This window comes from Diabrotica virgifera, chromosome 2 (assembly GCF_917563875.1).
Source record: "Diabrotica virgifera virgifera chromosome 2, PGI_DIABVI_V3a".
Lineage (NCBI taxonomy): Eukaryota > Metazoa > Arthropoda > Insecta > Coleoptera > Chrysomelidae > Diabrotica > Diabrotica virgifera.
The window spans coordinates 60,641,597-60,669,454 of NC_065444.1; the positions used below are offsets into that span (position 1 = coordinate 60,641,597).

General features: G+C 33.1%; 1 protein-coding gene across 1 annotated transcript; it reads right to left on the reverse strand.

Moving 5' to 3' along the window:
- Nucleotides 1-1,370: 1,370 nt before the first annotated feature.
- Nucleotides 1,371-24,942, reverse strand: LOC114337335 (glucose-induced degradation protein 4 homolog). The gene is made up of 4 exons (XM_028287746.2): nt 24,684-24,942; nt 21,565-21,732; nt 20,383-20,615; nt 1,371-9,853 (listed from the first exon to the last, which is right to left on the reverse strand). Exons 1-4 carry the CDS (start codon nt 24,828-24,830, stop codon nt 9,790-9,792), a joined length of 612 nt encoding a protein of 203 aa, XP_028143547.1. The 5' UTR covers nt 24,831-24,942; the 3' UTR covers nt 1,371-9,789.
- Nucleotides 24,943-27,858: the final 2,916 nt, after the last annotated feature.

Here is a 27,858-nt window from a genome sequence, read left to right on the forward strand (position 1 = left end):
ACAACATTGAATAAGGACAGGCTTGTTTTGCCCCCTTATTTATATTTATTTATTGTTATTTTGCAGCAAGGGTGTTAAATTAAGACGAAGTTAATCACCTAACTTTATCCGCAAAAATCCGAATACCACCTCTCACATCCACCTAAAAACAGATCCTTCCTGGTCTATATTGCTTTTCTTTCTTCTATCACGTTGTCTACATTTCCTTCTTCTGATTATTATCATCATCGCAACAAAAATTCAGCATCAGCGATCACGTTAACATCGATGTTTGATGATCATACCCAGGTACTTAAATGTGTCGCAATGTCTGATAATTTCTCCATCTTCCAATGCGAGGTCTAGCTGTATGCCATCGACGCCGACGCGCCTATATTCTATCTTTCTCATTTTTATTTCAAGCATCCATTTTTTATATTCCTCAGCAATTTAACGACAATGCCATATTTTTGCGTATGCGTTTCCAAAGTTTTAGATGTTTTTTGAGGAAACTCTTAATGTCGATGTGAGACAACGGCCTTGTGTAAGACTTGCTGGTTTGGCATCCCTTAGATGTGCAGTTTCCAACTTTTACTCTTAGAATTATCATATATTTGTTTCGTTGCTCATAATAAACTCATGTTTATATTAGTTGTCCCCAACGCTTCCGATAGTTTATTTTGTGGGATACTGTCACAAGCCTTTCTAAAGTCTACACACATAAATGTACTTCCTGGTTAACGGCAGCGTTATTTTTAAATATCCTTTTAAGACGAAATGGTCAACTGTTGATCTACCTGTCGTGAATCGCGCTTGTTCTTCGACTTCTATATTTTTGTATTCATTTTCTATTCTACCTTAATGACTGATCGTATACTCTACTGACGGAGTTTGTCACCGCGATGACTCTATAGTTGTCACTGTCGTCCCTTCTGCCTTTCTCCTGTATGTTTGATATGCATGTCCTCCTTTGTTCTCGGATTTCCGCTCCATTAATGCAACTTTGAAAGGTTGGGTTAGACTTTCATATAATTTTGCTGTGCAGTATTTTCTTAGCTCAACAGGAATGTTTCCTGGACCACGAGCCTTACCAGGGTTATTTTTTAACTATTTACATATCTCTTCTAGTTCTTCGATGTTATTCGTATAGGTGAGGCTAGGATATTTATATTATGGACTTCGTTGTAATCTTTGGAGTTTGGTGTGTCTTCATTTAAAACTCTTTCGATGTAATCGTCCCAATTTATCAGGTGTAATTGGTGATATTATATATCTCTTTTCTTTTCCTATCGCAGTGATTCCTTATATTTTTCCCAAAAATGAGGTTCCACATTAATTACAATGATCATTATTTAAATCTTTTTAATCAACACAAAACCAAACATCAAAAATAATAATAAAAAAAATATATTCAATTACATTTATACATAATATACATAACAAATCGTGACTTACAAGAGTATTTACTACAAAGTTTTAAAAATCTTAATATTTAGGTACATTACATCCAGTCATGGTTCGTCAAAGTCCGAAATTACACCACAATGGCAGATCTTATACAGCAGCTGTTTCACTAATGTCTACCGAATGATATTTACCTCATATAAAAATATGAATATACTATAAAAATAATTAGACAGGAAGAGTATAAAGAGTAAAGAATATATTGTTGTAACTAGATGAAAGAAAAGGAAGCAAATGTAGCAGCAAACGAGAGAACAAACTGCAATTTTGGCGACAATCATAAAAAGCTTCAATATTTGTTTCATCACGCCGTACATAGCTGCAATGAAAAAAAATTAAAATTTTTCCCTAACGAAGTGACAGACAGACAAGAATTAAAAACTATTTATCACGATTAAGAGAATGAAGAATTGTGAAACATTTAATAATGTCATTCCCAAAGTTAGTAATCCATTCCAATAACATGAATACATGAACTCATAAATTTCTCACTTATAGATACATTATGTATTCTTAGAAAGCATTTTATTCTGCTAAAATTTGAGTACACATTGTAAATTTTAGAAGTTGGGTGGTGGGTCCCATATTTTTCAATAAAACATTGAACGCATATCCATACGGTAGAGAAATTCTGTAACGAATCATACGCAAACTTGAGTTAAGTGAAATATTGGACGGTTTCTCTTTGAATATACTGCAACAATACAAATGTTTTTGGCGTAGGCATTATTTCACTGAGACTCTGCCTTCACCATCCACTGACCTGTCGCCAATTGACTTTTTCTTAGAACCCAGCGAAAGTATCCCAGTAAGATGTCGGAGTGTATTTGCAAACGGGTTTAGACGAACTGAATTGTACATTTAACAACTTTTCTCACTTTCTATATTTAATTTGAAGCTTATACAGGGTGTTAGTAAATAAGTATGAAACATTTTAAGGGCTAATTTATACATGAAAGAATAATGCCGGTTTGCTGTATAAACATATGTCCGCAAATGCTTCGTTTCCGAGATAAGGGGTGTCGAAATTTTTATTTCAAACTGCCAATTTATTTATTGCTCTAAGACCAGTTCAGCTATGAAAATGAAATTTGGCGAGTTTTAGGAGGTAGTTATTGAGCATTTTTTGACATACAATTAAGAATTTTGTATTCATCATTAGCGCGCATACGGGTAATAGTCTGAATTTTTTTAAAGAAAAAAATAGTACTGCACCGAGATATTTCAAAGTAAAAATTATTTTTAAATTCCACATTTAATTTTTAATAAAAACCTTTTTGCCTTTTTTCATATGGTGCACCATTTTTATGCAGAAAAATAAAACATCTTGACGCGTATTTTTCATTTCTTAATACATTATCAAGAACTATCCAACATAATATGTAATACTAAACTAGAACAATAACAGAAAATATTACTAATAAGATTTAAACTAGATGCAAAGCTGCAAAAATTGTTTAAAATGATCTCCATTACAGGTAACAGAAGAATTTTATATTCATCATTGGCGCGCGTAGGGATAATGGTCTGAATTTTTTTAAGAAAAAAATAGTATGCCACTGAGATATGTCAAACTAAAAATCATTTTTGAATTTCTTGTTCAATTTACGACAAAAAATCTTTCTTGCCTTTTTTTCATACAAGGCGCCGTTTTTATACAAAAAAATAAAACATCTAAACGTTTCCAAAGTATTTGAGGTAGCTTCCATATGCATAGAAACTTAGTTCAAATACTTTGTAAACGTTAAGATGTTTTATTTTTTTGCATAAAAACGGCGCCGCATATGAAAAAAGGCAAGAAAGATTTTTTGTCGTAAATTAAACCAGCAATTCAAAAGTGATTTTTAATTTGACATATCTCAGTGGCGTACTACTTTTCTCTTAATAAAATTAAGACCATTACGCGTACGCGCGCCAATGATGAATATAAAATTCTTCTGTAACCTCTAAAGGAGGTCATTTTTAACATTTGTTATAGCTCTGCACCTAGTTAAAATCTTATTAGTAATATTTTCTCTTATTGTTCCAGTTTAGTATTATTATATTAGATATTTCTTGATAATGCATTAAAAAATAAAAAATACGCGTCAAGATGTTTTATTTTTCTGCATAAAAACGGTGCAACATATGAAAAAAAGGCAAGAAAGGTTTTTTTATCACAAATTAGACGTGGAATTTAAAAATAATTTTTAATTCAAAATATCTCAGTGGCGTACTATTTTTTTCTTTAAAAAATTCAGACCATTACCCGTAGGCGCGTCAATGATAAATACAAAATTGTTAATTAACTCGAAAATGCGAAATAACTACCGTCTAAAACTCACCAAATTTAATTTTCATAGCTCAGCTGGTCTTAGAGCAATAAATAAATTGGCAGTTTGAAATAAAAATTTCAACACCCCGTATCTCGGAAACGAAGCATTTGCGGACATATGTTTATACAGCAAACCGGCATTATTTTTTCTGTCGAATTAGCCCTTAAAATTTTTCATACTTATTTACTAACACCCTGTATATGATTTTGTAAGCTTTTGAATGGCTATTAACAAATTTTTAACTTATTTGAATACATCTTATTTCATCTTATATTTAACTGGGAAAAGACTTTTTTGAACATCTTATATATAGGAAGTACACTTCAGAGCTTTCCGATCACGACCATTGATGCCAATAGATTTATGTTACTTCTTAATGTTTCTGAATTATTATCAAACTCGTCGGAAAATCTTGTGGGCGTGGCTAGTCATCTCAATGGGTGTGGCTTAGGCAAAGAATATAGACGTGAGTCGAAGGGTACTGCCCTGTAACGTTTTAGCATAGGATTTTGTGTTCCCACTGAGTGGGTGCATAGACCTGACAACGGCTACGGAGCTTACGCGATCTCACCACCGCCCGCACCGCGGCCGCAACATCCCTCGTCAACAAGCCTGCTTTAAAGTGACTATCTCTTCCATATAAAAGCTTCTTCTAGGAGAGTATATATTCTTCGGTTTAGGGCCCAAAGTGACATTTCTGCTAAAGTATTACCAACGAATATATACTCTCCGGAGAGTATATATTCGTTGGTATTACTAAGCGCTACAACAGTAGCAAGACAGTAATACAGTTGAGTCCGGGAATCTTTACCCGTGCGTCATCATTTAAAGCATACGAAATAAGTCGATGGTAAGTCGGAAATTGAAATTTACCAATCGCAACAGCAAGTGACAGTAAGTGACTTGCTGTTGCGTTTAGTAAATTTAATTTCCGACTTATCATCGACTTACTTCGTATGCTTTAAATGATGACGCACGGGTAAAGATTCCAGGACACAACTGTACATAATATATGTAAATAAGCAAATCCTTTTTAAATGCAATCAATTCACGCCAGTAAATTGGGACAATATTTCCCATTCATTTTCCATTTTCATTTCTTCTCATTTTCTATGCCAGGACCAGGTTAGTTGCTCCAAAACAGTGTCACCTGATTGGTGCAACATTCGTACGGATCAAACAATTCATCGGTTTTTTACTATTGATTATAACTGTTGGTTACTATTTGGAATATGGCGCAGTCAATTTCCATAAGTCTGAGTTAATCTGTTGGCCATTTTCGAGTACTTAGCACTTTCCCCATCGACATAATTATAGCTTAATAGATTAAATGTGACCGTCATTTTATTACATGATAACGTTGTACAGATTTTGTGAAGATCCAAAAACGAAAGAGGCTTGACAGGGCCAGTCCCAAAACGACCTGGTTAAACATATAGTAGATCCTTTAGAGATATTAGGCTACACAATATGCTGCAATCTATGTACGAGTTTAACTAACTAGCCTCACATCAATTAGAGGACTAATCACCAAATGGAATCTTGTTTCTTGTCAAGACATGAACAGGAACAAGGTGAACCCTGTACAAGGTTTCATTGGAGTATTAACTCCTACAATTTGTAAACCAAGAAGAAGCGGAATCTACAATAGATCTCAATAAACACATGGAACATTCTTTGAAGAATTAATCAATATGTGTGTATCTTCCGATTTTCTATGTTTTACGTCTTCTGGTAGGGATCAATGAATCACTCAATTCGTCACAGATTGTTTGTATATTATACTACGTTTGAAAATTTTCTGAAGGAAGTGGTCAGAATCCAGTAATTACTAAGCTACTCACAATGAAGGAAGTCCGTCAGTCCATTGAACTATCGAGTCGAGATTAATTTAAATAATAAAAAAATATGAAAATTGTGTATATTTTAAGGACTGTGTTACCACAAGTAGAATCAAGGACTTGGTTTACTTGACTTTATTATTCAACAGTTCAGCTTATACAGTGATGAGCGAGCTAATAACCGGCAAAATAGCTCAAAAGATGGAAAACATCACATTGCGAAACAAAAAGAGATGACACTAGTGGAGTTGGAAATTATCGTTATAAACGTATAAATTAACATTCAATTACATAGTTTCCTACCTTTAGACGTATAAAAGGAGTATGACAACTGTCACTGTGACAGTAGAATTTTAAAAAATACTCCTGTCACAGACGTGTAAGATAGGAAACTATGTAATGTAATGTTAATTAATACGTTTATAATGATAATTTCCACCTCCACTAGTTTCATCTCTTTTTGTTTCGCAATGTGTTATGTTTTCCATCTTTTGGGCTATTTTGCCGGTTATTAGCGCGCTCATCACTGTATAAGGGAACTATGGCAATTGATTCCCCGATAACTCAGTCCCAAATATGTAATAATTTTATTAAAAATCGCGTTTCAACCGAATGACAAAATTTTATACTTGCTTCCATTTTTTAAATTTTTGTTCCCAATATTTTATCTGTAAAACTTTCCATATAAAAATTTCAAAAATACATCCAAATCACCCACATTTTATAACTCCATTCATTTTTTTTTCGTTTCCAGCTGCCGGTAAAAGATCTGCCATGCAAAGACACTCTTGATAACTACCAACATTTCATTTCTCTTTAATGCTTTATATAAAACAATTAATCGTCCTAATAAAAAGATTCGCTCTGGAAACATAATTACATAATAAAATGAACAAAAATGAAAAGAATAATTTTTTGTCAAACTAAAATACACAAATTGGGTGATACTTTGTAAAGAGAGCTTCACACTTGTTTTTGTTTGCAAAGAAATAAGTACAGGACCGGTTCCCACCAAACTGGTCAGAGGTTAAAATAAAAAGTTGTTCATTAAAAAATAAGACAAGAGTTTAAAACATGTAAAAGAATATCACTGTATTTTCAATACTGCTTAAAATAATGAAAGGAATACCGATTTATTTTGCAGAAATGCCAAAAAGTGGTCAAAACAAATACTTAAAGGGCGCTATCAAGTAAAAACACCAAAAGATGTTCAAAAGGGAGACAATATTAAGATTTTGATATGCATAAAAAGTTTATCGAACGATTAATATACAGGGAGAGAAATATGCATAATTTTCTACCAATACAGGATGTTAGTAAATAAGTATGAAAAACTTTTAAGGCTAATTCTACATGAAAAAATAATGCCGGTTTGCTCTATAAATATATGTCCGGAAATGCTTCGTTTCCGAGATACGGGGTGTTGAAAATTTTTTTTAACCTGCCAATTTATTTATTGCTCAAGATCAGTTGAGCTATGAAAATGAAATTTGGTCAGTTTAAGAGGTAGTTATTGAGCATTTTTTTGACATACAATTAAGAATTTTGTATTTATCATTGGCGCGCCTACGGGTAAGGGACTGCAATTTTTTAAAGAAAAAATTGATAAAAAATTATACGCCACTGATATATTTCAAATTAAAAATTATTTTTAAATTCCACGTCGAATGTATCATAAAAAACTTTTCTTGTCATTTTTTTATATGGTGCACCGTTTTTATGCAGAAAAATAAAACATCTTGACACGTATTTTTCATTTTTTAATACATTATCAAGAAATATCCAATATAATAATACTAAACTAGAGCAATAACAGAAAATATTACTAATACTATTTTAACTAGGTGCAGGGCTACAACAAATGTTAAAAATAACCTCCTTTAGAGGTTACAGAAGAAGTTTATATTCATCATTGGCGCACGTACGGGTAATGGTCTATTTTTTTAAGAAAATATAGTACGCCACTGAGATATGTCAAATTAAAAATCATTTTTGAATTACTGGTTCAATTTACGTCAAAAAATCTTTCTTGACTTTTTCTCATATGCGGCGCTGTTTTTATGCAAAAAAATGAAACATCTTAACACTTGCAAAGTATTTTAACTAAGTTTCTATGCATATGGAAACTACCTCACATACTTTGTAAGCGTTAAGATATTTTGTTTTTTTTGTATAAAAACGGCACGTCGTATGAAAAAAGGGCAAGAAAGATTTTTTGTCGTAAATAGGGCTTTTCATTCAGTCATTTGTTTCGAGCTTGTGCCATGTGTCACATATTATTATATCTACGTCATACGTTATTGGTATATATCAATGATACAAACCAAAGACGTATGACGTAGATATATTAATATTATGTGACACATGACAGAAGCTCGAAACAAATGACAATCGATGAAAAGCCCTATTGAACGAGGAATTTAAAAATGATTTTTAGTTTGACATATCTCAGTGGCGTACTATTTTTTTGTTAAAAAAATTCAGACCATTACCCGTACGCGCGCCAATGATGAATATAAAATTCTTCTGTTACCTGTAAAGGAGATCATTTTAAACATTTCTTGCAGCTTTGCACCTACTGAAAATTTTATTAGTAATATTTTCTGTTATTGTTCTAATTTAGTATTATTATATTGGATAGTTCTTGATAATGTATTAAGAAATAAAAAATACGAGTCAAGATGTTTTATCAACAATTAAACGTGGAATTTAAAAATAATTTTTAATTTGAAATATCTCAGTGGCGTACTATTTTTTTCTTTAAAAAAATTCAGACTATTACCCGTATGCGCGCCAATGATAAATACAAAATTCTTAATTGTATGTCAAAAAATGCGCAATAACTACCTATTAAAACTCACCAAATTTCATGTTCATAGCTCAACTGGTCTTAGGCCCGGTCTTTTCACCTCCGAATAACTATTTATTAGGAAGTTTATCCGGCAGATTACATGTAAATCTGTCAAATAAACCTCCAAATAACTTTTATTTGGAGGTGAAAAGACCGGGCCTTAGAGTAATAAATAAATTGGCAGTTTGAAATAAAAATTTCAGCACCCCGTATCTTGGAAACGAAGCATTTGCGGACATATGTATTTAGCCCTTAAAGTTTTTCATACTTATTTACTAACACCCTGTATACTATTTCAGTGACTTGGGAAATAACGAATTTTTGACATTTTTGTTTTGGTCCAACAGGACTACGTCTATACATACATTATTTGACCGAAAAGTATTGATGAACTTCACGGGATACAATATAGTTAAAAAAGGCACACAAAATGGATCTTACATAGATCCATTTTAGATGGAGGCACATACTCCTCTATAGAAATATACATTTGCTTGGATGGTATCCTTACTGGTCCCCAAAAACCAACATTAATCATGATCGATGATAGACTAGAAGACAAAATATTTAGAAGAATGAGATTATACAAGATATTTAACAAAGAAAAGCACTTTTAGGAGTCTCTCCTAAATAGTTATATAATATTATTTAAAAATTTCATAACAAACATAGTAAAAACAGAGATCACAAAGAAAATACTGTCAGAACTGGTTAAGAACGTAGATAAAGGTATTCTACGGCTACGAAAGGCACACATTTTATTGTAGAACTCCTAAGATATTTATTTTACAACTTTTAAAATGGATACGGTCTAAACAGGAATCAATTGGTGAAAATCATGTAACACGTCAATGATTAATAGCAATGGATGTTGCCACCTTCGTTTGGGGTAAATAAAATTGACAAAATATCAAGTATTCCTTTAAGTATTTACCACAATGATCTATTTAAGCAACATGCATGTCTAACAGAGAGAAAAATGATAATACTTTAAAAGTAAAAATAAAAATCATACACTTTCAATACTATTTAATCAAAAAAGACAAAAGTCTTTAAAACTTACAAATATCTATATAATAGAACTCTCATCTTAAAATATCAGGTATATATTATCCATACAACAAACGTTTCACAAAAATGTGAAACAATAGAAAAATTACTAGAGGTACTAAGCTAGTACGTAGTCAGTACGTAAAAGTTAATGTAAAAGTTCGGGCATATCTATCAGTTTGGTAGAAATCTGCCGAATGTTTAAATTTATACAACAACAACAAAAAAGAACTTTCCACTGGTTCGAAATTTGCCCAACGTCTTGGGGGGTTTTTCTTGTGCTTCCAATTTACCTAAATTCATATATTTGTATACTATTTTCAGGCACATGAGTTAAATTCAAAGACTGAAACCTGGAAATTAAAAAAAAGTTGTGTTAACATTTTCAATATTAATGATTACAGATAAAGCGAACACACTATTTCTTTATGTGGATCAAAGTCACAACTAGAAATTGCTGAGTCCATTCACTGATGAGATGAAACAATGATAATGTCAAAAATAACTAAGTGAATTAGACTAAGCAATAATTGTAAATCTTTTATTTGTTGTATTCCGTTGGTGGTTTACGGAAACAATTCTGAAATTAAAGTAAGTGTAAAACAACGAACAGTAATATATTTATTTATTTTGGGTAAACAAGCGTGCTTCGTTTATATCTCGTAAGGGTTTGTTATTCCAGCGAGGGTGTGACTGCGCTGCGTGACCGCTGTGTCGATACTGACCGAGACCACAACACTTTTATATCATCATGTATGCGGTTCTACCATGTGGCCAGAAAAGGCGATAAATTACTAAATCTGGCGTTTTAAAAGCTGAGAACCTTTCTGTAGTTGTTAAGAAGTTAACATAAAGAACGTGGCCAATCTGGTTTTGTATTTTAGAAACGAAAAACACATGTGAATTTAACATGAGACGTATTCTTTAGTTTTGAGAAAAGTTGCAAAAATGAAGCGTGTCGCTATAGTTGTATGTGTTGGGTAGATCAAGACGACTATACATTATGTCAATTGATGTTCATGTGTATCGAATAATTCAATCCATGCGTGACCATTAAAAGATAGGCGAAACTATTGCCCGTGTTTATAGTCGAGTCTCAAGACCTCGTCGCGTCTCGAGACCGACCTGAATAAATTTTGGGTTTAGTTTACAAACAAATTTTATTCAAGGTCGGTCTTGAGACTCGATTATAAATACGGGCATAATATGACAGCATAAATAACCTCCAAATAAGAAATCTTTAGCATTTTAATCATAGATATATAATACACTAGATTGCGCCCTGCCATCTGACGATTGCGACAGAGATAAATAAGCCTATTTGGTCGGTAGTCTCTTTCTAATTCAAGGGAAGTATTGACGACGTCACTATCCTACTCTATGGAGTATTATTTAAATATGACAATTCGAGCGGGTGGTGACGAGAAATGGTCTTTGGTTCAGAACGTGGATAATCTGGGTTCGAATCCCATACCAATTTTTACTTTTTTTATTTTTAATTTAATCAATATTGCGTTTATTAGATATTATTACATTTCTAAAGTAAATCTATGTAAAGAAATATATAGCAAACATAAGAAAAACTGTGTAGTTACCTACAGATTTTTAAAAATATAAAAGCCAATGTTATGTTTTTAGTAAGTTTATGGTAGAATAGTATAAAGTAATTGTTAAATATTCGTACAAATTACCAATAATTAATATTAACCCATTAATGGCCAAGCATTGAAATAATTAGAACAATATTTTACTTAAAATTATAAACAATAATAATTGCAATATACAAAAAATAATGTTGCGTTAACGAAACTTTGGCATAATATAGGTAGTAAATTGAAAGTTATACGTTTTATAGTGTGTAAATGAAATTTCTTAGTTTTATCAATTAAAAACTAAAGATATTGCTACAATAGTTAATTATATAAAATAAAATGATACTTGGCAGTATAGTAGTAAGGCAATAGCGTCATTATGGCATCTCATTTTTTATGGAAAGCACTAAAACAGTCAGCGTTCAAGTGAACCTTGTATTTTCCGCACATATAGTTTTGCATCAGTTTTGCACAGTCTGCATCGCTGTCTACGTCCCTTCTCTTCGTGAACGATGTTATTACCAATCTGGCCATATTGAATATCAGAAGGCAAACTTTATAAAAACGACCTCATGCTGATGTGGATGGCGTTGGCCCTGGGTCTGATTCGAAGTCACCTTCTTCAGCAGCTGTTTTTACTGTAAATCTTTTTTCGTTCAGTATCAGTGACAAAACCAACGAAGAACGGAATTGCAATTGGGAGACTCGTGAGTTATTCGCAATGTTGTAAATTCTCCATAAATTTACAACTGTGCAATCTACAAGGTTCATAAACAAGGGCCACCACCACTTTTTACTTCTTACTCGGATCCTGTAATTTGATACCAAATTATCTAGGAGACTTTGATCCCTTATAAATACCTTCGTCCCCAACACAGCTTTCCGCCCCTGAAGATTTTACTTAGTTAGGTCACGATCTACATATTCCCAAATTTTGGTGCCCTATGTCGATCACGAACGTTACAAGAAACCCCTTATAATTTTTATATTCACCCCTGCCCCCTCCACACAACGTTCCACCCTTGGAGATTTTTCTTAGTTACGTCATGACCTACTTATTCCCAAATTTTGGTGCACTATCTCTATCATGAACGTCACAAAAAAACCCTTATAATTTTTATATTTACCCCTGCACCATCCCTTTGTCCCCCACGCAGTGTTCCGCCCCTGGAGATTTTACTTATTTACGTCATGACTCACTTATTCCCAAAGTTTGGTGCACTATCTCAATCATGAGCGCCACAAAAAAATAATAAAAACGGCGACTTTGATCCCTTAAAACTACCCTCGCCCCCCGCTCTGGTTTCCGCCCGTGTGGAAAAGTGACAAATTCAACATATCCCCATATAGTTTGTCCATATTACTTATCACGAGCAAAATCCGCTTCCAGCTCTTGGACTATTAGTAGACTATAAGACTATCCGATATGGATCATAAATTCAGGGATCCTGCCAAAGTTTCATAAACGAAACATTATCTTTAAAACGTAATAAACTTTTATGAGTAGTCATATTTCAAATTATGTTTGGATAATATTATTCTACAATATCTAATTGAACAAGGAATGCTGATTTGGTCGAATTTTAAATATCTTGTGATTTATTATGCGAGCTCAAACGGCACCCACAGATACTAGTAAATTTGGAGTGTTTTGTATTATTTCAAAAATTATGCAGCAGGTAATTGAGACCATTAAGATAACAAACACGTCAATAAACTATCTATATAAAAGACCAATACATAAAATATAATAATCATCATATTAAAATCGTAGAAAAAAAATAATTTAAGAAATGTTTCGTTTTCGATACTTTAGCCATTAATGTGTTAACATAATGTATGCTTTTTCTCATGAGCATCTTTCAGTGCGTCACAGTTTTTCGATTTCATTCTAACGCATTAAATTGTATGTGACAGAAAAAAATGCACGTCGGTGATTACATTTCATCGGTGACATTTATAACATTTATTCTAGTTGTCAATAGATGGCGCTATAATCGAAAAAAAATTTACGAATTATATAATATATCTACGAATATAATCTGTACAATTTATAAGACTATAAAGAAAATACCATTTTATAAATGCAATAAACACAATTGATTTGTTTTTATGCCAAATTGCAAATAAAATGTGACAACTGTCAGATTTAACTAAAATGTCATGTCACTAAAATGTATATTATCACGGACTTACCTTTTTTTCTATCATTTGTGACGCACTGAAAAATGCTCATGAAAATGTTATTACAATTTTTTGAAAAGGTAGAAGCAAAACAAACATCATTCACATCATTCGAATAAGGCCGAATTTATATTAATAGCGAACGACTTTTATTTTACTATGCAGTTCACAAATTAATATTGTAAGGATAAGTGAACTTATAGTGAAGCGGAATTTATTTTTTTCGGTGAGAAATATCTAATGTTGTAATGTTTATACATATAATTTTTGTGTTTTAATTTTATTTGTCCGTAGAAAGAATGACTTGTCCTATACATTGTATAATATGTCTCAAAGGACGAATAAGTACCTATTTAAATAATTTTTGTATTATTTTTATTACAAAGGAAATAAAAGTACAATTCTACTGTTAACGTATTTTGTCTACAGTAGAAAGTTTTTAATAATTATTAATGTGAGGATTATACTAAATCGAAACCACAAAATGCTAATATTGATTGGTAATTATTATTATACTATGAGTATAATTTAACAATACCTATATTAATTTATAGTATGTATTCCAATATTAACTTGCTATACACACATTTATTATCTGCTAGATTTACTTAGGTCCATTTTCCAGATGTAAAAATATCTAATAAACGCAATATTGATTAAATTAAAAATAAAAAAGTAAAGTTAGTATGGGATTCGAACCACGATTGTCCACGTTCTGAACCAAAGACCATTTCTCGTCACCACCCGCTCGAATTGTCAAAACATAATACTCGATAAAGTGGGATAGTCACGTCGTCGATATTCCCCTTGAACTAGAAAGAGACTACCGACCAAATAGGCTCATTTATCTCTGTCGCAATCGTCACCCATTTTAAGATGGCAGGGCGCAATCTAGCGCATTATATATCTATGATTTTAATATAGAGCCACCACAAAAATCGTTGACAGGCTTTGGAATCGTGTATTTACATGTTTCGGTAGTAACCTGGTTCCTATGCTGAATGACAATTATAGTTTGACATTGTCACAATATATTACAGTAGAGCGTCGATAATCCGAACCCTAGTAATCCGAACGATCTCTAATCCGAACGCAAAAAAAATCATAAAATTAAAAAATATGATCGCGGACCGAAATTAAATAAATTAAATTCTCGACTGCAAACGCAATTGAAAGTAGCAACCGCGCGTAATGCCTCGCACTCCGTCGGATGCCACTCGCAATAAAATGTGTTAGTTAGTCGCTGGTTGTTCGCTGTACTGTGTGTGCGTTGTTAATTCCTGCTTAGACAAGTTCACGTGTAAATTTGTGAAAGCTTCATTTGTTGTGCGTGTGTATGTGATTTGCTACATAAATAATGGCTAATTCAGTGAGCAGAAAAAGAAAACATACAACCCTAACGATTGAAAAAAAAAATTGAGATTTTAAATCGACTGGAAAAGGGAGAATCTGGAGCAAACCTGGCCAGGTTTTATGGAATAGGTAAGGCGACAATTACCGATATTAAAAACAAACGGGAATCTATACTACATTATACGACAAAACTCGATTCAGATGATGGTTCAAAATGTAGGAAAACGCTAAAAACTTCACAAAACACAAAGTTGGAAGATTCTGTTTATTTATGGTTTACTCAGAGGCGTAGTTTGGGCGAACCAATATCAGGCCCACTCCTCTGTGAAAAAGCCCTGCAATTAAATAAAAAGCTGAACGGGTCCACCGATTTCAAAGCAAGTACCGGATGGTTAAAAAGTTTTAAAATGCGGCACGGCATTAGAGAACTTCAAATTGAAGGAGAAATTCTGTCGGGTGACAGTGCTGCATCAGACGCATTTAAAATAAAATTTGGCGAGCTCGTAATATCTCAAAATTATTCAAGGGATGACGTTTATAACGCAGACGAAACAGGTATAAATTGGCGTGCGCTTCCGAGCAAATCCCTCGCATCTCGTCGAGAAAAAAAAGCTCCTGGTTATAAAGTGAGCAAGGACAGAATTACAGCCATGGTATGTTCAAACGCAAGTGGCACGCATGCTCTTCCTTTGCTGGTAATAGGCAAAAGCAAGAAACCGCGTTGCTTCGAAAACATCGCATGTCTTCCTGTCACATATAGGGGACAAAAAAGTGCTTGGATGGATTCGGAAATCTTCATGGAGTGGTTTTCTAAGATGTTTATACCCGAAGTAAAGAAACACAGGGACACAGAAAAGAAGACAGGAAAAGTATTGCTGCTTATTGACAATGCGCCGACTCATCCTGGATTAGACCGTTTAAACGCCGTTGACAAAGATTTTGTGGTGATGTTTTTCCCCCCAATGTAACGGCTCTTTTGCAACCCATGGATCAGGGAATCATTGTTAAATGTAAGAAACTGTACCGAAAGCAAGTGTTACAACGTTTACTTATCGCTGAACGAGACGAAGATAGCGTGATCACTTTTTCGAAACAGTTAAATTTAAAAGACTGCTGTCATATGTTAGCGGACTCGTGGTACAGTTTGACTAATGAAAATTTAAAAAATGGATGGAATAAATTATGGAAAATACAAGATGACAAACAAATCGAAAGCGTTCAGGACGAAAATATGACACATATCTCTGCAATGTCAAAATATACCTGGGTTCGAAGAATGTGACGAACAGGATGTTAATGAATGGCTCGAATTCGATCATAATCTACAAGGACATCAAATTTATGAGGACGATGAAACTGTCGATATCGTTTCTAATATGGTCGACGATAACGCAGAGGATAGCAGCGACGATGGCCATGATAATGATGATCCAAAGCCTTCACATTCCGATGCATTTAACTCATTGGAAACTGCTATGAAGTGGTTCGAGAACCAGCCTGAGTCTAATTCGGCGCAGTTGCTAGTGCTGAAAAGAATCCGCGCTTTGGCAGCAAAGAAAAGGGCAGCCACAGTAGTTCAAAAAAAGATCTCAGATTATATTCATGTAACAAATTAAACTTATTACATATGTATCTACTGATCTCTCACGTTTACATATTATGTACTATACGAGTATGTACGTAAATATTTTTTTTAGAGTTTACATTTTTGTTTTGTTTATGCAGAAATATATTTGTTTTTTATGCAGGTGTTTTATTCCTTGTAACTAAAACGTATGTACATATGTACATACATACCATGTTTATGAGCTTTGTATTTTGAACATATGTTGGATAATCCGAACAATTGGATAATCCGAACTACCCCTGTACCAATTAGTTCGGATTATCGACGCTCTACTGTATAAGGTTTCTACCATATAATGGTGTAAGGTTTAATTTACTTCTTAACAAAGTTCTTCTATTCTTTGCGGTTTCGTGTTAACATCTTTGTGTCTGTCCACATTCTCCACATACTCCTTTACTCTCCAATATCTTTCCAATTACTCCATGCCATGTCTGTCTTGGTTATCCTCCTCTTTTTTACATTTAGTTTTTTACTCCTTGTTATGCATTTCTTAATAATTTGGTCCATACATATTAGAAATAGTGTTGGGCTAAATGTTCCTCCCTGTCTTAACCCGGCATTGCTCGCTATATGAGATTTTCTCTCACGGTTTCAGAATATTGCACACAACTTATTCCACTATTACTAACTTGGCAGTGTATGAAGTGTATCTGTTGGAGGCATTGGAGAGGAGGAACAAGTAGACTCAGTTTACACTGACTTCTCCAAAGCCTTCGACAGAGTCAATTTCGACATTTTGCTTGGAAAACTCCTAATTTTAGGATTTACTAAGGATGCCATAGAATGGATATCAAGTTTTTTAAAGGATCGAAAACAAAGGGTGAAACTATTTAATTTCCTATCTGAATCATTTGAGCTTTTATCAGGTGTCCCCCAAGGAGGCCACTGTTCACCATTACTATTTAATCTCTTTATAAATGATATTTCTGATAATCTTGAATCATCAGTTTTACTTTTTGCAGACGACTTAAAGTTATATAGATGTATAAGATCTGTAGCTGACATACATATATTGCAAAAGAATATTGACAGGTTATGGGACTGGAGTATACAGAATAATCTTACATTAAATATCGATAAATGCTATTATACCAGTTTTTTAGGGGGAATAAACAATATGAGTCAAACTATCTTATGAATAATGTTAAGATATAACAATCAAGTTAGAGACCTGGGCATCACTTTTAATGAAAGCATTAATTTCAATGACCATATTTCACAGATTACATTGAAAGGTCTTAAACTTCTTGGATTTACATTAAGAAACTGTAGTGAGTTCCCAATTGATGTAACGAAAGTTGTGTATTGTTCTCTTGTACGCTCTCAATTAGAATATGGCACGCTAGTCTGGTCCTATGTATGACCAGTATATCAATTCCATAGAGAAAGTTCAGAATAAGTTTCTTAGGTAATGCGGTTACAAAATGGAAATTCCAGTTGCAAATATAGACAAAAAAGTAATTTTAGATAGATAATCTAACAACACTTTATAACAGACGAATTCAGTTTGATTCTGTGTTTATTTATAAATTATTAAATAATTTAATTCAATGTCCGGAACTTTTAAGTAAAATAAGCTTCAATATTCCACAGCATAGACTAAGATCTTTTGAACTTTTTCATATAAACTTTCATGCTACCAATTATGCCTGCAATAATCCATTTGATAGGGCTTTAAGGTTTTTAAATAGCCACTGTGATATAGATACTTTTAAGTTAAGTTTAAATCAATTTAAAACCATGATTTATAGTAAACTCTAGAATTATTTCTAAGTATTGTATTTTAAAGTGTAAATATAAGATAAATTAGATTAAAAATATAATGTTATTATAATGCTGTAATGGGGTGATTCTGTCTATTTAATGAAAAAAAAAACTTTTTCCCTGGTAAATTACACATGCTGTAGTTCCTTCTAGTCTCCTAATTATCCTTTCTCCACAATCGAATAGACTGGTCTGCTCAGATGATGGTTCAGTTGACATAGTATGGCATGATTGTTAAGTCAGTGTGCTTCACGTGAGTTATTCTCTCATCGTGCGACCACCGTGTATAATATTATTTAGCATTGTTTTATTTTTTGTTTGCCATAAGAACCGTGCAAAGATAGTTTTAGAACTTGCCCTGTTGCAGGACAATAAAATAAAGTATTAGTACATAAATTTGAAATTTACACATTATATTGAAATATTAAAATTAATATTATTTCTACATTTTTAGATTAAAATGTACAAGCGCATAATATCTACAGTCACATTGTGTAAAGCTAATAATAAATATATTAAGCTTAAAACCAATTTTGAAAACTTTATTTCGTAAAGACAGGCAAAAGTTGGATATGTGAGACAAAATCTCACGTGCAACCACTGACATAAGAGGCAACCTAGCGACCAATGCTGGTTAAACATCCATTTATTGTGAATATGTATGATGTTCAATTATTACTAATTACAACATTGTATTCATTGTATATTTTTTGTATCATTCTTAGTAACTTGTTCATCCTTTTTCTCTTAGTATTTTCCATAATTTCCGTCTTGGTACTTTATCGAAGTTTTTTCTAGGTCAAGAAATGTTATGTATATTCTCTTTTTCTCTTGCAGCGCTTTTTATGTTATGTTTTAAAGTAAATATATGGTCCTGTATAAAGCTACCACTTCTAACTCTACTTTGTGCTTCATCTAATGTGTTCTATCATTATTCTTTTATTATCATAATTATTTATTATTTTTTCTAAGAATTTCTTACGTGTACATAGCAAAGCCAACCCTTGGTAGTTATTACACTCTCCTATCTTTTTGAATGTGTGTACTATTAGTAACACATTCTAATCTTTGAGGATGGCTTCATTATTTTTCATTCATTGTCAACGTAAAGTTTAAAAATTCAACCTCATATTTGATGACCAAGGGAATCAGTTTTATTTGTGTTACATAATGGACTTAAAATGTTATAAAACATAATTTTGATGTTGAGAATCTTTCAGCAATTTTAATTCTCTCTCTCTCTCTCTCTCTCTCTCTCTCTCTCTCTCTCTCTCTTTCTCTCTCTCTCTCTCTCTCTCTCTCTCTCTCTCTCTCTCTCTCTCTCATCAATTGAGTTTATTTTAAAAATATTCCAATAATTTTCTACGCATCTGGACGTTGAGAGCAGCACAGCTTTCCACATAGTCTTGTAAAGATGTTCATTGTAACCAGCTTTTTGATGTTTTCTATAAGGATCTTCGGAATGACTTCAGTACTAGAAAGAACAATAAGGATTGTCTGGGTACCTTCCATTCTCCATTGTCTCCTTATTTGTATTTCAAGATCTCTATACTTATCGATCTTTTCGTTGTGCTTAACACACAGATTATTGTTGTTTGGTATCGTCACAGCTATTAATGTTGTTTGCTTAGTAAGTATATTAACTAGTATGAGATCCCGTATATTATGTGCCACTCGTTGGTCTGTGAGCACAGTGCGATCCCAGTATAGGTTGTAGTTGTCTTTTCAAGGATTATATCAGGGACGTATTGATAATAACAGAGATGGTCAGTCTGGAGAAGTCAAAGTTTGCTAGCTAGTTCTTGGTGAAGAATCTTTCCCACTGAGTCATGACATTCTTTATAAACAGTTCCCACAAACGCCTGGCAAGCCCTGGTAACATGTTGGATGGATTCTCTTAGGCTTGACATCTATATCAGCATCTGTCGTTTTGGACCTAAGGATCTTTTGGCAATACACTTCAGGTAATTTCTAGTTGCAATAACCTGATCCTGAATGGCAAGTAGGAAACCATCTGTCTTGGGAAATATCTTTCCTGATGTCAACCAACAGCTCAATATGTACTGTATTGTCGACATGTTCTTGGTTAACCTCATTGAGATGCCGCCCATGCAGAGACTTACCCATCCAGGTGCGCATTTTTTCTTGCTTAGACAGATGGTTTATTAGTTACCATTCTTGTCGTTTTTTGGTATGAATTAATTAATGGAAGGTTGTCTTTCCTTTTGGAAGGGATTTTCTAATTAACGATCAAGATTAGAGTAGGTTCAAAAAACATTAGAAGGAGTCCAAATAATATTTACTGATGAAGTTAATAGATTTTACGTTATGAGTGTATATTGATTAAAAATGATTTACTTACCATTCAGAACTTCTATGGTAATAATAACCCTCGATTGTGGCTTTTGACTTTTGAAAACAAATATAATAAAATCCAGCAAAGGAGGCTCCTGATATATCTTTAATTGTATGGTCTGGGACTAAAAAATGTTCTTTCCATCTCATAAAGACGTAGTCCGTATCAGCAAGGGCTTTGTAATCAAAAGAATCTGAATTAAAGGTTTTGGCATATTGACTGAATAGTGAGAATTTGCTCTGAAAAGACAACAAAAATTAATTTCAATATCGACAGAGTTACATTCAGTTAACATAGTTTAAAAAAAATTTACGGTGAAAAGAATGTGAATGAAAAGAAAAAAATGTAAGAAGTACACATGGCGTGACCCAAATATGATCACTCTTTGGTTGTCACGGTTTGTAATCTTTCTTTGTAATAATGTAACAAAGATAATAGAATAATGTTTAATAATGTATCAAAGACAATGCAAAAAAATCAGTAGTGTCACTTCGTGAAAATCCTTTGTTTTCTATGTTCCATTTGAGTAACGAAGAATCAACAATTTTTGTCCTTTGGGCAGATGATTGACAACTAACGTATCCTGTTTGCTGTGATTGTGCATTATCTCTGTTTATTCAAAATTTTGTCTCAGGAGTGGATTGCAAAATTGGAACTGTCAAAATTTGAGAGTGAATAATTAAATAATTCTTTAGCATTAATCTATGGTATTAGTGTGATGGTGGTTAAAAGTTGGTTACTAGTTATAGAGCAGCAAAATTAACTTGCTTGTCTCTTGCAATGAAAAATTAAAAAATACTATACCCTGACTTAACATATTCTATTACAAATTATGTAAGAAAATAATGGTTAGAGAGATAGAAATCACAAACTGAAAACAACTAAACCCTGAGATATCTATCAGCTAAACTCTTTTTGATTGAGCATATCCCACATACAGTTGGAAAAATTCAAGATTACCCATGAACGATCATATCAATCACATATTATTCATATTTTTAATAATCTCTCTCTCGTTTTGCTATTTATGGAAAAAGACAGCAAATACAAAATATGTGATTGATGTGATCGTTCATGGATAATCTTTAATTTTTCCGACCAATCAACCAATCAACCTCCAAATTATCGACACCATAAAAATATTTCTCAGTATCTCTATTTCTTACATAATTGAAGAAACAATATTACCCAATGTTTTCGGTCCACATCTTCGTCTGCATCCCACTTTCTGGTAAGAAAAGGATATTTTTGGCTTATAATTTCACCATCAAAAAACGTGGTCAGTTTGGGGTACTCATCTGTAAGTCCATTGATTTGTAAATATCCACAAAGATATGAGTTTTCTTCATCTACATGCTAAAAAATAATACATATTACATAAATATATTAGAAATGCTACATATATTAGAAAACGATGGCACAACGGCCTGTTAATAAAGCTAAAGAAAATATTTCCTATACCTACAACTAATTGAAATATTGTAGTAATACCTACACCAGCGATCATTTAGACCTAACACGTTGACGGACAGAACGTCTATAGATGTCTAATTTCCATTGATGTAATGTGACACAACGTCTATAAATAGACGACATGTTTAAAATATTGACTTGTGACAATAAATGCCACATTAGATGCATATTAAAAGTGACACGATGTCCATGGTCGTCCACATGTTTACAAGAAATGTTAAAAAACTCATTGTTTCCATAAACTAGAAGCCTAAACCTAAAGAAATTCAGCAATTTCCCTAATCTACTTTGCAAAATATGTACAAAATAGTGTCACCACACTTGCTTATACATTTGATGCAATGTCCGTCAACGTGTTAAAATGGAAAACAAGTACTCTGAGTTAAAGCTAATACTCCGAGTTCCACAACGTGGCGTTCTTGGACCAATATTATACCTTTTGTATATATCTGACACTCATGATAGAGAAAACATTCCACTAGCCACATTTGCTGATGATACAGCAACTTTGAGAATAGGAGCAACTATTTAAAAATCTACGGTTAACCTACAAAATGCAGTTAATGGCATGGAATCCTGGTCCAAAAAATGGCTTATAAAGTATAATGAACAGAAATCATGTATTATATTAACTTAACTAACAAGAAAACCAATTATCTCCCAATTATCTTAAACAACAGTATTGTTCCTAATAAGAAAACAGCGAAATAGGTACCAGCAAAACAGTTGAAGATAAAGTACAAAAATTTGTATTGGCTGATAGGTAGGTACTCTTAACTTTCCATCCAGAACAAAGTACTGATTAACAAACAGGTATTGAAACCAGTGTGGACCTATGGCCTTCAATTATGGGACTATAAAAAAAGGAATTAAAGAAATTTAGAAATGCTTTAGAACCCAATACTAAGGAATATTGTAGGTGCTCTTTGGTATATTTGAAAAGACGATTTACAGAGAGACCTAAGACGAATCTATTCCAAATGAAATTAAGAAAGTTGCCAAGAGACATGAAGAGAGGCTACATAAGCATCCCAACCATGAAGTACTTGGGCTTATTGTCAACCAACCCCAGATGCGAAGGCTCAAGAGGACTACACCATATGAGCTTGTGTAATGTGTGAAATTGTGCAAAGTTTAGTTAGTGCTGTGCATTGTAACCACAACAAGGATGTTATAGAATAGTGAAAATCAGAGACAGTGCTGTTATAGCCCAACAAACTGTCAATATGGATGAAATGGGCAAGAAGTGAATTTAATGTTTCCAGGATGAGAGAGTATAGTCAGGGAAGGATAGAAGATAATCACTATCTTTCGTAAACAAAAAAATTGATAGTGGCAGTCAGGGTTGCCAGCTTGGGGTATTTTCCCTAGAGGAATTTTTCTAAGCAGAAATGGTTGGGGGGGGGGGGGGACAATTATTAGCGATTTTAAGGGGTCATGGTAAATTAAATTTGCATATACCTATACATAGAACTGTATACAGTAGACTTGCGATTATCCGAGGTAACTGGGACCATGACTACCTCGGATACGGAAAAACTCGGTTAACACTGACATTGGTTATATTGATAGAAAAACACGTGAATAATCATAACTGGATATTTTAATGACAAAATTAATAATACAGTACTGTCTATAAAAGATAAAAACATTTACCTTAATAATGTTACTGTTTAAAAAAGTATTTGATTTTGCATAAGCTTTGCTCCTCTTTTTGATTTTGAGGCGGCGATGTTGCGGCATGGTTGAAAATTGTAACTCACCTGTTCTGACTTTTTCCTCGGTTAACTGAGGGGCTCGGATGACAGAGACTCGGATAATCGCAAGTCTACTGTATATAAATACTATATATAATCTCATATAATCAGAGACGATAGGACCTATGAATTATTTCCAGGACCTTCTGTTGATAAGTAGTATAATTTTGGTTTACTATTCTCTACATTTGACTACTAAATTATTAAAATGCGGCAAAAATTTAAATTTAAGGGGTTTGAGCTTCAATTTGAGGGAATTTCAGTTTCTAAGTGGGGGATTTATAAAATCACATCTGGCAACTCTGGTGGTAGTTGTAGAAAATTTTCCCTGGTATGCTCTGTCTCTCTCTAGGACCTCTCACTTGTATGTTGGCCACAATCTCCCTTCACTGTTTGAATGGGACGGGGCCATTCCATCCCTATCGACAGTTCTTGGTATAGCCACAACAAAGAAGTGGGCATTTCATGCCAAAAAAAAACTAGAATGGACCAGGTGACATCTAGTTTAAAAACCATTTGAGTAAAATGCTGATTAACACGTTGAGCGCTAGACAAAATATTGAAAAAAGTGGAAATATTGAAACTTACTTGGCCCCCCAGGCCAAGTAAGTTTCATCAATAAGCTTCCATGGCATATGAGGTACTTTCTATATCAGTCCCTAGGGGCCACCATGGCCCTTAACGTGTTAATTAATCTTGTAGATTAGGTGTATTATTGTTTAAAATAAAAAAATATATTAGAAAACACTTGTCCCAATAACACAGTTTGGCAAGGTGACTGTATTTCTTTTTTATTTCAGCAGGAACAAGGACAAAAAATTTAAATCAAGCATAATTTGGAAAACTGCTCATAGTTAAAAATAAACATTTTGTGTAGGTAAGTGTTGAATACTATGAATAAAAACTAAAAAGTGAAAATACAGGTCACATTCTACTGTTACGAAATATCTTCTATAAATTAAGATAAGCGCAATTAGGGTGAATTAAAAACTTTCAGAATAGTGACAATCTTGTAAATTACTACAAACTGTATGGGAAGTTGTAGGAAAATTTTTTTGATATAAAAGTTTTTCTAACCTGTAAAATAACTTCCACCTCGTAACTATTGCCTTTCGATTTCTGGAATCCTTGGAATTTTGAGCCATTGTACAATAAAGATTTGGTAACACCTGGTTGTTTGGAGTTTGCCGGTAGGGGAGGCGTTATTTCCACCCTAACCGGCATTTTCTCAAGATTTTCCTCTGTCTTATCCAATTTTTAGAAAGTCAAAATTAAATGTCAATATGGCTTCCTATGGAGAAATTTGGAACTATAAAACAATGAGTCATTAATTGAATTAGCACGTGACTTACACGACAGGCGTCCTGAGATGTAGGTTGCCTATGTAGTAGAAGTCATAGATAAATACATAATATATACAGGGTGTAACAAAAATACAGGTCATAAATTAAAGTACATATTCTGGGACCAAAAATAGTTCGAATGAACCTAACTTAACTTAGTACAAATATGCACATAAAAAAAGTTACAGCCCTTTGAAATTACAAAATGAAAATCGATTTTCTCGAATATATCGAAAAGTATTAGAGATTTTTTATTGAAAATAGACATGTGGCATTCTTATGACAGGAACATCTTAAAGAAACATTATAGTGAAATTTGTGCACCCCCTAAAAATTTTATGGGGTTTTGTTTCCTTAAACCCCCCCAAACTTTTGTGTACGTGCTAATTAAATTATAATTGTGGTACCATTAGTTAAACTCAATGTTTTCAAAACTTTTTTGCCTCTTAGTATTTTTTCGATAAGGCAGTTTTTATCGAGATGCGACTTCTTTTTTAATATGTTTACATACAAAATTTATGGGGGTTTTGTGCCTTTAAACACCCCAAATGTTTGTGTACGTTCCAATTAAACTATTACTGCGGTACCGTTAGTTAAACACAGTGTTTTTAAAACTTTTTTGCCTCTTTGTATTTTTCCGATAAGGCACCTCTTATCGAGATGTGGCTTCTTTTTTAATATGGTTCAAAATATACCAGTGGCGGCTCGTATCACTTTAAGTAGGTAGTGCCAGAATTCGGGCAGCTGTCTAAATTTTTAGTGACGGGTTCGCGATATTGTCAAAAAAGGTATAAAATAGAAATTTAAAAATATAGGTACGGATACTTTTATATTATCATTACATTATCATGCCCGTCCAGCAAGTAAAATCTCCAAAATCTCTCAACTTATGGCCCTTTACACAAATATCGGAAAACTATAACTAAATGAAATTCACCAGCGACGTCTGTCGTTTCATTGGCAATTACTGCAACATAAAGATAATTTTCAATTTATTTCCTTTTTTCCTCGCGATAAACATCTAACATGCACTGAAGGAGTTCATTTTGGGTTGTTTTGAGGTAGGTACCTACCTTTAAAAGATTTGGAACTTTGAATATGAACCTAAGTCGTGGTCTAATTCTTCTAAAATTGAATAGTTCCTTAAAGATGCCTCTATTTTCTGAATTTTCCTTATCGTCGTGATTTCTCAAAACTAACTTGAAAGCTCCACAAAACCATATGGATACAATTTATAATTTGATTCGAAACATATCTATTCTTATTCACTTGTTCATTGTGTTTAATTAGACTATCCCGATAAGCTGAATTTAACTTGTGTTTTATTAAAAATTAAAAATTTTCAATTATTTAAAAATATAATAATTTATAATAAAAAGTTTAATAATTAAAAACGTAATAATTATAAATACAAAAACGAGCGAGCGAGCGCGTAAAGAAACTCGAAAATATAATGTACTACCCTGTACGACAATCTTTTTGGATCTACGATCCACTATCCACTATGATCATAGTAAAAAATATTAGTCAAGCCAGGCACGAATAGTTTCATTTAAACGTATATTAAAAGTGCAATATAGCGATATCTCTGTCACTTACATAGAATGCCCGTAAAATCTTTCTCTTTTCAGACGAGGCACATAAGCATTGGCACGGTCATTCCGTCTGCTGTGAGTGGCGAGGTTTATATTGCACTACACAGTTGCCAGATTTTATATAATTTATAAAGAAAAAAAGAAATACACACAAAAAAATTAACAGATATTAAAACGGTTTAAAGATAAAAAGAATATGTTTCTGCATAAAAATATGGTAGTGCCATGGCTCCATGGCACTACCTCACCGGCCGCCACTGAAATATACCTAAAAATGTAAACCATAAACAAATTTTCATATTATTACCAAGTCTCCATAATCGTACTTAATAAAATGGAAATATTTAAATTACTCATAAACTACTTGAAATCATAGGCGTAACCAGGGGGGGGGGTTTTGGGGGTTGTAACCCCCCCCCCATTGGGATGTACTTTGAGCTCTATACGCTTAACACCATAGCCCTCGGAGACCTTCCAGTAGTTGTAACCCCCCCCCTTTCAGGTAGTTGTAACCCCCCCCCCCCTTAGGATCATCCTGGTTACGCCTATGACTTGAAAGAAACAAATATAGTCATTTGAGTCAGATAGGTGGGAATATAACAAAACTAATAAATTGAGGTAAAAATAAAATAAAAATCTGTGGCTAACGGACCCGCATCCAAGCCATTTTCACACACACACACACACACATAATCATACTTAACCATATACAAATATGTGGTGGATTTGACAAATATTCAACATATCCCGATAAAAACTGACTTTTCGAAAAAGTACTAAGAGGCAAAGAAGTTTTTAAAACATTGTGTTTAACTAATGGTACTACAGTAATAATTAAATTGGAACGTACACAAAAGTTTGGGGGGTTTAAAGGAACAAAACCCCCATAAAATTTTTAAGGGGTGTCCAGTCCAAATTTCACTATAATTTTTTCTTAAGATACTACTGCCATAAGAATGCCACATGTCCATTTTCAATAAAAAAATCTCTAATAGTTTTCGATATATTGGAAAAAATCGATTTTCATTTTGTAACTTCAAAGGGCTGTAACTTTTTGTATGTGCACATTTGTACCAAGGTAAGTTAGGTTCAATCGAACTATTTTTGGTCCCAGAATATGTGATTAAATTTATGACCTGTATTTTTGTTACACCCTGTATAGTATTTAGTATTACCGGAGTGTTCCGGGGTAGAAGTAGTTCTCACTCGAGAACATTTGGATTGCAGAACTAGTAGTAGTTTTATATTCTTATAACTATTGTTTTTATTTATATCGCACCCTCAGTAATATAGAGGCACAATTCAAAAAAGCAG

Excerpts from the sequence above, each read along its gene's own strand:
- LOC114337335 (XM_028287746.2), bottom strand. The coding sequence starts at position 24,830 with ATGCCGGTTAGGGTGGAAATAACGCCTCCCCTACCGGCAAACTCCAAA. Across the intron at positions 21,733-24,683 it reads AGGTGGAAGTTATTTTACAG|CATGTAGATGAAGAAAACTC; the intron begins GTTAGAAAAACT and ends ATTATTTTTTAG. Across the intron at positions 9,854-20,382 it reads TACCATAGAAGTTCTGAATG|GTTTCAGTCTTTGAATTTAA; the intron begins GTAAGTAAATCA and ends TTTAATTTCCAG.